The sequence below is a fragment of the Micropterus salmoides genome, unplaced genomic scaffold (assembly GCF_014851395.1).
Source record: "Micropterus salmoides isolate LMB-PRFRI ecotype aquatic unplaced genomic scaffold, ASM1485139v1 Ms_hic_scaffold_15, whole genome shotgun sequence".
NCBI lineage: Eukaryota > Metazoa > Chordata > Actinopteri > Centrarchiformes > Centrarchidae > Micropterus > Micropterus salmoides.
The window spans coordinates 5,726,761-5,736,820 of NW_024040596.1; the positions used below are offsets into that span (position 1 = coordinate 5,726,761).

At 41.5% G+C, this 10,060-nt stretch overlaps 1 protein-coding gene and 1 pseudogene across 1 annotated transcript in view; one reads left to right on the forward strand and one right to left on the reverse strand.

Annotated features, from left to right (window-relative positions):
* The first annotated feature begins 8,315 nt into the window (after positions 1–8,315).
* On the forward strand, positions 8,316–9,560 carry LOC119904345 (annotated as a pseudogene).
* Positions 9,561–9,846: 286 nt separating this feature from the next.
* The window catches only part of LOC119903654 (ankyrin repeat and SOCS box protein 1-like), a 2,944-nt gene continuing 2,730 nt past the window's right edge, over positions 9,847–10,060 (reverse strand). The window contains exon 4 of the mRNA XM_038719887.1: positions 9,847–9,902. Within this exon, the coding sequence (XP_038575815.1) occupies positions 9,847–9,902 (56 nt within the window). The remainder of the gene's footprint in view (positions 9,903–10,060) is intronic.

Consider the following 10,060-nt stretch of genomic DNA (forward strand, 5'->3'; position numbering starts at 1 on the left):
CCGCTGCAAGCCGGCTGCTATTTCCAATAAATTTATTGTCAACATATTATCTCAGGCAGACATCGGCGAGACTTGTGTGGCTATTGTTGATTGTGATTTATTGGTTTGCAAACAACGGTGGAAAAGAGACTAGCAGTCGTAGACATTCTCCAGTTAAAGCCAGTAGCCTCTACTCACCCATTCAAAATTTCACTTAAGGCAAACCCCCCCCCCCCCACAAAGTACCCGGTACTTTCGGAAAGTACTACTACCCCCCCGAGCAGGGACTTTTTGGGGGGTAAAATGAAGACCCCAGAACTACATTTAGACCCCGGTCCCTTCGGTGGAAAAACAGTGAGTTCCTCCAAAGGTTCCTAGTTCTGGGGTGTAGTTCCTTTGGTCGAAACGCAGCTTTAGTCACTCTGCTCCGCTGTCACACGCCTCTTCCTCTGCCTGGCAGTGGCCACGGCTCTCCTTTACTCCTTAAAGTGCCTGTGCCTGCACTACGTGGGGTACTGCAGCTGATGTTGAAACTACTTCAGGTAGCAAACATAAAGGGTATTTTTCACGCATTTGGCGGCATACTTCTGAAGAAGTTTTGATTTTTGCCATAATGCAGCCCTACATTTAATTCTAATTGATGAAATGATATGACTTTTGTTGTGTGAAACTGCATCTCTGCCTTTTTTCTGTACAAATTAACCCTTCATTCAAGTTTCTTTTAATTTTTAACTTCTCGAAACTCAAGACTTGAGACTTGCCTGTCTTGATCGATCTGGACTTGGGTCTCGACTTGGTCCCACTTCTGTTAGATAGCTCTTATCTCAGAAGGTTTGAGCATTTTGATTTTTTGTGTCTGGAAAATGAAAACAAGTGACTTACTGTTAGGTAGAGAATTGTGTGCAGTGTTTAAAAAAAAGTGTTAAAAAAGAGAAAGGCTGAGAAATAGCTTATGGTTTGTAAGCAGCTGTCAAAAAAATCAAGTAAGTCAGTTTGTAATTTTGTGAAACAATATTACTTGGATTACACTAAACTAAGAGCGAAATTAAGACTTTCCTTATGATACAAAGCAATATAAATTATCTTTGTCAAAACGGTCCTTGGAACTAGATTATTGTAAAAGTGACAGTGAAATTAGCATAAATACACTTTCAAATTCACTCAAATCCACAGTATTGCGTAAAAATATATTTTTGGACATAACATTAAGCATTAAAAATAGTGTTAAGAGTAGTAATAGTTCAGGTTTTCCGTAGTTTTTAATGCGTTGCTTGTACAGTGGATTGCAACACACAATGATGGATAACGTCTCTGAAATAACAATGTTTTTTCTTTCAGGTTTGAATGAAACAAATACCATCAGATTTACTCTCTTCTCTCTGTCATAAAATATGACATTGTTTAACAGGTACTGTTAAATGTCTGATAGTTTTGGGGGTGTCCTGTTCATTTAACGGCTGAGGCGTATACCGCATAGCTGTAAAGTCCCTGGTTTGATTCCTATTTGGGGACCTTTGTTGCATTCCATAGCTCTCGCTCTTTCATTGGTTCCACTGAAAGCCAAAAAGTCTTTCCGAACCAGCGGAAAAGCATACAGCCATAGTGGGTGCGCGAAGGCGTCCAGCCACCACAATGGGGTCGTCCCGCGGGCTAAGTGAAAACCACAAATCACACTAAGCGTTCTCTTGGTGGCAAACAGATCCACCTCTGTCACACCCAACCTGAGCCAGATCATGGTGGAGGACATGATGTCCGCCCCTCTGTTCAACATGCCAGGGATGTACTCAGCTCTGATAGAGAGCAGGTGAGTGTACGCCCACAACAGCAGCCTCCTGGCCACGCCCAGCAGTTGCGCAGAGCACACCCTGCCCTGGCGATTTATGTAGGCCACTGCAGCCTTTTTATCGGTGCAGACCAACACGTGCTGCTCCTGCAGCAGGAGTGAAATGTCGGACCACCTTCCACACCATAAGGAGCTCCAGCACGTTTAAGTGGGGAGGCATGTGGCCCTGCCACAGACCGCCTACCTGAGAGAGGCAGGTCCCGCCCCAGCCCATCAGGGAGGTGTCTGTGAAGACCACGTTATAGGTCGTGACCCTGCCCAGGGGAACTCCGATCGACAGACGGAGGGGGTCCCGCCAGTTGGCTAGATCCAAACCCAAAGACATAGGAACAGCGACTAGACGCCAGCTCTGTCTCACCGGGTTGACAAGCAGGTGGATGAACCACCGCTGTAACGGTTTATAGCGTGTGTAACCGCTGTAAACCGCCCCCAGCCACTATCTTCGAACCCGACCATGAAAGGGGCAAGGGCAGAGAGGATATGCAGCTTTGCAACAAGCCCTGGCTGCTTGTTAGCCATTTGGCTAACACACAGCTGGCTCACACAATGTAGGTCAGTGAGAGACAATTGTAATAATCTCAAAAACGGCTGTTCTTTAAAGTGCAACACTCGGTCATGCAGTTTAAAAGAAACACATTTTCTCCCTGTCGTGCAGAACGTGTTCGCCCGGCAGATTTCTTCTTCAGAAGAATATCTGTACAGAATGTGTATGTGTTCTGTCCACACAAAGTGTAATGTCCGCTCTTGTGGGCTCATTGACAGTTTCTGTGAGGAGGGGCCTCTGAATGTGAACAGAGAGTGGACTGCTTGTTGCTTGAGCTCAAGCTGCAGATTAGACACCTGGCTAACGGCCAAGCACACATTCCCCTCACACAGTGTGGGGAATGTGTGCTGATTCGACTGAGACAGGCACAGACAGCGTTTGTTCAACAACTTCCACACAAGGAACAACAAGATTACAACACAGTCCCGACCCATAGCTTACCGGTCGTCTGCTCTGAGCGTTGAGGGTCGTCCAGCAGCAAGCAATCCGGCTGCTTAATGTTGTTAGCCACAGCTAATGTGGAGCAACGTACACACATGGGGTCTCCCTGGTTGGCTGATGCAGGAGCAGACCACATGTCAGCTACAGCATTAACTTCCTGTTAGCTTAATGTTTACTTCCTGTTAGCTCAATGTTAGCCTGACGTTAGCGTCCTGTTAGCTCAACGATCACTTGCCTCGCCTGTGCACTACTGACTGAGCTAACCGCACACTCAATAGTTATTTTGAAGTTATGATTTGCCTATGTTCTGGCCCACCATTAAATGGCTTTTGAAAAATTGGCCCGATTCCAAACTTTTCAACCAACCCCTGACCTACAGTGTTAATAACACTGAAACAATGTGACAATGGTGGAGGTAGTGCTAGATATTCAGTACTTACAAAGTGCTTTAAATTAAAAATGAAACTCTAACAACTCTGTTTCCACACATTTGTTTTTAACGTATATCAAACCTGCGTGTTGACGATAACTAAATTCTAAATAAATAAGAAGTCCAATTTCTTTAGTTTAATACATTTTACTTAGGTGTGTTTTACTTTTGTTTATTTTTCAATAAATGCTTGTGGATATACAGTTCATGCTGTTCTGTGATTATTCTCTAATGAACATATCGCCAACCTCTTCCATGTAGAACTCCAAATCCTTCAACCAACAGGCTATTGATATTTTAGACTAAACATCGCACCGGGACGATAGAGTGGTTTGCCCATTAATCAAAAGGCCGGCTGTTCAATCTCCGGCTCCTCCAAGCTGCATGTCGAAGTGTATGAATGTATGTGCATGTTAGTTTCTGTTTGAGCACTTAGGCTCTGTGTGGGAATGATGAATGCGATGTAGTGTAAAAGTGCTTTGAGTGGTCGCAAAGACTAGAAAGGTGCTAAACTAATGCAGAGCATTTACATTACATTTAGTAATTTGCTTATAGTTTTTAATTTAATTATTAATAAGAGTTCCAAATTTATAGTTTAGTGTATTCATCAGACAAATTAATTGGTTCTTAATTTTCTCTTCGAGAGCGGTGCCCCGAGGCGATTTGTTTTTTTAAGTATGTTTTTCTTCGTCCTTCTTTGATAGGATAGAAAACGGAGGAGGGAGAGCAATAGGGCAAAACATGGAACAAAAGGCTGCCAGTTGGATTCAAACCTGGGCCGCTCCAGTAAGATCTCACCCTTGTACTTGGTGAATTTAACACAGTTTGACACAATTGAACAAGTTAAATTCTATTATTAATAATCAAATCATAGTAATAATAAAATATATAAATATTGATGCCATTTAAACCCTAATATTTTCTGGCATTATCATCTCATATTTCCCTATAGCTATAAGAAGTTTAACCACATTGAAACTAGTGCTGCCAATTTGTCCCAACTGCCAATTTGTCCCATACGTGACCTCTTTTGTCCCGTTTTTTGACTACTACGCTGATCCAACCGCTGACTGACACAACAGCAACAGCAGCAGTGCTGATCACGAAATTAGTCATCGACACCTGTCATCATTCAAGTTCTGATGAACTGCCTGAAAAAGCATGGAACTGGAAATAAAACACATCACAAGTAGCTATATGCTTTTTAGTTTATCATATGTACATGAAGGGGATTAGACAAATAATAAAGGTAACGAGTAGTGGTTCAATTAAAGAGCTTTGTTAAAGGTACCTGCTGTAAATAAACTATTATTAAAGCTCCCAAATATTTAATTAAGAGATTACCTATCATTATGACAAATTGCTTAAAATAATACACTGTATATTCGCACAAAATCATACTACTACTTAGATTACTGCAGCAGTCCACTTTTTGTCCATTATAGTGACAAAGTTGGCACACTAGTTGACACTAGTTGAAACCGTCCCCGCTCAAGAACCATTTTTTCCTTCACCTAATCTTTATTCAGGCAATTTAGGTTCCTGTAGTAATTTTTGGTTCAGTGTTCTCTAGTGTTTCTGCAATAGCCTGCTACCTATGCAAATCTGGAGTCACTTTCATTACAGGGTTGTTAACTGTGAAAAGCAGCTGAGTGGGCTACAGCATTATGGGCAAGGGTGTTATCTATCTGTTCTTATGAAACATTTGTAGCTGAACTGAGGGACGTTTTTGACCATCATGTTCAGGGAAAGGAATCAGCGGATAGACTGCTCACTCTTCAACGGTGCTCTCATTCTGTAGCTGAATATAGTCTGTGGTGTTTAAAATTTTGGCTGCTGAAAGTGTGTGGGATGATCTAGCTTTGTAAAGGCTGTTTGTTCGCGGGTGCATTTACATTACATCTACTCAGCTGCTGCTTTCTCCAAAGCGAATTACAATTGCTATTTATGTCAGAGGTCGCACGCCTCTGGAGCAACTAGGGGATAAGTGTCTTACTCAGGGACAAGTTGGTGGACATATCACAGTGCGACACTTAATAAAGGATAAGTTGGCTGCTAGGGATGAAGCCAGCTCTCTTGACACACTCATTTTCCTGTCTATCAGACTAGATATCTGGTTACGTGCGTAGGTGCCGATTTATGTTCCTGCCGGTGGGTGCTCTAGATGGTCAAAATAAAATAATAAACCTTTTGCTAAAAAACAACAACATACAAATGTTTCTTGTTGATATACAGATTTAGAGTAGGCCTCAGTATTCAAATCACACATTTCATCACAATAGGAAAATAACAGGGACAAACCGACACACGCACAACGAACTGGGATTTGAGATCAAAAGTTTAAGAAATGATACACACAATGAAACGAAAGTCATAATCAATCAAATTTTGAAAAAATAATTTGGGAAGATTCTCAAATGAACATAATCATAGGCCAAGTGTACAATCCAAGACAAAGCCGACATCGCTGCTGAGGCACAACAACAAGGGGCCCACATTAAAAAGTTAGGCTAGGCTATAGGCTAACCTACATTCAGAGTAAAACAGGCCTACATTACATTCTTTCCATCAACATATAGGCCCACACACAGCTACTGGAGGTTAAAATTGGATTTGTTTTCACTTACCATTGATGTTGCTTCTTTATAAGGAAAGTGTTTCTCCTCGCAGTCGTGCACTTGATGAATCCATCTGTGATTACGTCCGGGTTCCTATTTCGTGATACATTCTTATGACAGTTCAATACAGCAACATGATTCAGTCTTGTTTGTCCCATTGTTGACCACAGATAGGTCACCACAGGCCTGAAAATAACCTTTCTGAACTGCAGTATGTTACAGGGACAGTCAGCGCGAGTTTTACCAGTTTGGTGATCTTTTGCAACATGGTTCTCAAGTGCTCTCCCCGATCGCCTTTTAGAAAGTCCACAACATCTTGAAAAGTAGCTAGGCAAACTACTTGTCGTTTGGCTACGCTCATGCACATATCATGATGCAGTGTGAGCCTGGTCTCATCCAAATCCTCATCCTCATGGACCTGTATTGTGTTTTTGCAGTTGCTCTTTCCGGTCACAAAATCCTCAACATCTTGCATGTGTTGAAATGCAGAACTAAATCTGCAGTCCAGGGATGCTGATGCTGTATCACCATCCATGATGTAGAAGTATTATTGTTGAAACATTGCTTCTGATGTGGCAGCGCACCTCCATCTTCCAGTCGGCAAGGCATTTTTCTTGGTCTGGGCACAGTTGGGCTCTCCAAGTTCAGGTCATGTGCTGCTGCAATAGAGTTTTCCGATAATTCTTGGAATCCTTCTTCACTAGGACACTTTATGTCTCCTCTCAGTGTGTTTCAGCATGAGTTTGAAGGTGAAAAAAGTGCTAAATTTCTGCAGATGCAAAAGCAGACTGTTGGCTTTACCACCTGCATCACCTCTGTCATTTCAACACAGGTCCTCGAGAAATTCTTCTACCGCGCTGTAATTGGAGGCAATGGACTGTAAGAAGGCCGTTGTCATGGTCCAGCACGGCGGACACAGAGGTCTTAAAGCCGGTGTTTCTTTGCCTTGAAACTCTTGGAACCAGCTGAGACGCTCTGGATCTATTTCGGACGAGTGTTATCATGTCACGTATAAGTGCCATGAAGTTGGGACCTGCAGGAAAGTCTATCTGGTCAAAACTAACGAGCTAGAGCTAGGCTCGCTCTATCTACCTTGGCGGTAAATTTGGCGTACACATGTGTGGCGCAACCTAGGCTGGGTCAGGAAGAGTTTCTCTGGCTTAGACCAGAGCCGTTAATCAACCAGGTGGCTGGTGATCTGTTAGATTAGCGCTCTGTGATTTGGTTAAGGGCAGGGGCCTGAGAGGTAAACAACCAATCAACCAAACCATTGTAAATTTGGATAATGACTGTACGCTGCTACACGTGGGTGCTTGGCATTCTCTGTGGGGGCTTGGGCCCCAAAGCAACCATGGATTAGGCGCCTATGGTTACGTGAATGGGAGAGAAAAAGAGCTAACACCCGAGCAGGGAGTTCTGGTCTCCCCTATACCAACAAACCTACTCAGCAAAACTATCTAGTGAGATTCACGTTAGTCCTTCTCCTTATTCTAGGTCTCCTGTTTCTACTGAAGAGCCTATGCAATTGGGCATCTTCCCACCTCTAAGCACCAGTGACAGCTTAGAACAGGACAGCGCATTTATGCAGACAGACAAGACAGACAGGCCACCTGTATATCTCCTGTCCTCAACTAGTAAAAGCCCAGGCCCATCAGTAAAGGAAGGGATCCTGATGAGCCACGCTACTACCTTCTCTGATTCTCCTTCCCAGCGTATGCAATTGGAAGCTCCTGTCATGTATGCTAACCTGAATGTTCCTCTGCTAGCCTTAGTGGACAGAGCTGATGACAATTTCATTGACTTCTCATGTAACCTAGCTTGGTACCCCTAGTGGTATGGTTGATTCGCCTCTCTACATCCTCAGTAGGAGCTGTTAGTATCACAGTAAAGAACAAGTATCCACTTCACCTCTTTGATACAGCCTTTGAGTCCCTACACCAGGCTAAGGTGTTTTCTCATATTAGACCTGATTCTAATCTGCATGGAGGATAATAGTAAACATGATGATCTCTCTCGCCAGTCTGAACACAAGATGTCCAACTCTGAGCCGGACACCATCCTTCCCTCCTCCTGTCTAGTGGCTGCTGCAGCGTGGCATGTGGAAACTGAGTTTTGCAATGCTCAGCAGAAACAGCTGAAACCAGGTACTGTACCTGCTATTTGTTTGTATGTACGTGACTCTGCCAGATTCCAGGTTCTCTAATGGGGCCACTGCTCTAAAGATGTCATGTCATCTTTGTAAAGATGGCATGTCATCCAGGACATCACCCTACCCTCTCTCTCATCAAACAATGCTTCTGGTGGCCCTCAATAGCTTGTGACACACGGCAGCCTGCTCCATCTGAACACTGTTCCCTTTACATGACAAAATAGTCCATAGCAAGCAAGGGACATCACCCACAACTGATGGTACAGTTTTTAAAATCTAACAATAAAACAGATTTTAGTGGTCATCTGGAGATAGGATTAATTTCTAGATTATAGCAATCTTCCATGACTATGAAGGCGGAGTAAATTGATTCGATTTGAAATCCAAAGCCTGGACATGTAGGGAAAAAATGAATATGTAATTATGTATTTCTTGGATACAAAAAGAAGTTGAAAAAAAGTTGGTGGATAATTCTACTCTCCAAGGGCCTTCGTGTTTTATTTTCTACAGTGCTCAAAGATTGCAATATATGACAAAAGATGAAAGCTCTTCTGGACCACTGATTGGTTGGCTGGTTTTAATTCCCAGCTCATTTGTTCATGTAGTCATTATTAGTGACAGTGAGAAGACAGGAACAGAGTTATCATTTACAGGGGAAAAAAAAACTACAAGTGCTTTTGCTATGATGGGTAATGTTTCTTTTATGTTTTTTCTTTCAGGTTTAACTGAAACAAAGAACCACCTATTTGCTCTCTTCTATCTCACTTTACTGTGTTACTGTGTGATTTTGCTGGTAAATGTTTCTCTTATCGTGACCATCATCTTGGACAAAAACCTGCATGAACCAATGTATATTCTATTGTGCACTTTTTGCATGAACGGACTTTATGGAACAACAGGTTTCTACCCCAAGTTTCTCTGGGATCTGCTTTCTCCTGTTCATGTGATCTCTTATTCTGGATGCCTTGTTCAGGCTCTAGTAATACACATTTGCCTGCAGTGATCTGTCTATTCTTTCAGTAATGGCATTTGACAGATATGTGGCTATATGTCGACCACTGGAGTACCACTCTGTCATGTCAAAGCAAAGAGTCTTAATGTTAGTTTGTTTCTCTTGGGTAACACCTTTTTGCATTGTAGCCACAAATATTTTTCTAACATCTAGATTAAAGTTATGCAGCCCATATATTGCCAGACTTTTCTGTGTGAATTGGACTATTGTTACACTTGCTTGTTTCCCAGCTGAAACTACTGTTAACAACATAGTTGCATACATTACAATTATCATTTACATATTTCATGGTTGTTTTATAGTTTGGTCTTACATGTATCTCATCAAAACATGTGTGAATTCTATAGAAAACAGGGCAAAGTTCATGCAAACATGTGTGCCACATTTAACCTCCTTATTAATTTTTGTTGTGACAATACTTTTAGATATTATGCATATTCGATATGGTTCAAAAGATTTACCTCAAAACCTTCAGAACTTTATTGCAATAGAATTTCTTGTGATACCTCCTGTAATAAATCCTCTCATTTATGGTTTAAATTGACCAAAATTCGAAACAGAATTTGGGGGATTTTTAAGATTCAAATGAAATAAAATGTATATACTTTGATCCTTAATGAAACTCAGGTGTCTCTACTGTCAAGTCTTTACTATGATATTATAGTCAGTAAAAGCCTGATGGTATATTTTGAAGTTCTGAAAATCTGTATATATGTCAGCAAATGTTTGCTTAATATGATTAACTGATTTGTGTGTTTTATGAATTAAAATGTCTGTAAGTTTTTTACTCTTTATTTAACGTGCTAATCTAAAAGCTTATTCTGGGTGTTCTACTGTACTCTAAAAATGTCATTATTGACTTTTGCTAAGTAAACTGCAGTCGTTCCTACAGTTGAAGATGTGAACATGAGTGGAGAATATGTTGGTAGCATCTAATAGGCCTATGTTTTTTTTTTTTTTCATTATTCTCTGTCTTTTAGCTTTTAATTTTTTTTTTTTATCTTAAATAGCCTGTTTTGTAAACCATGGACTTGTTGTCTGTAA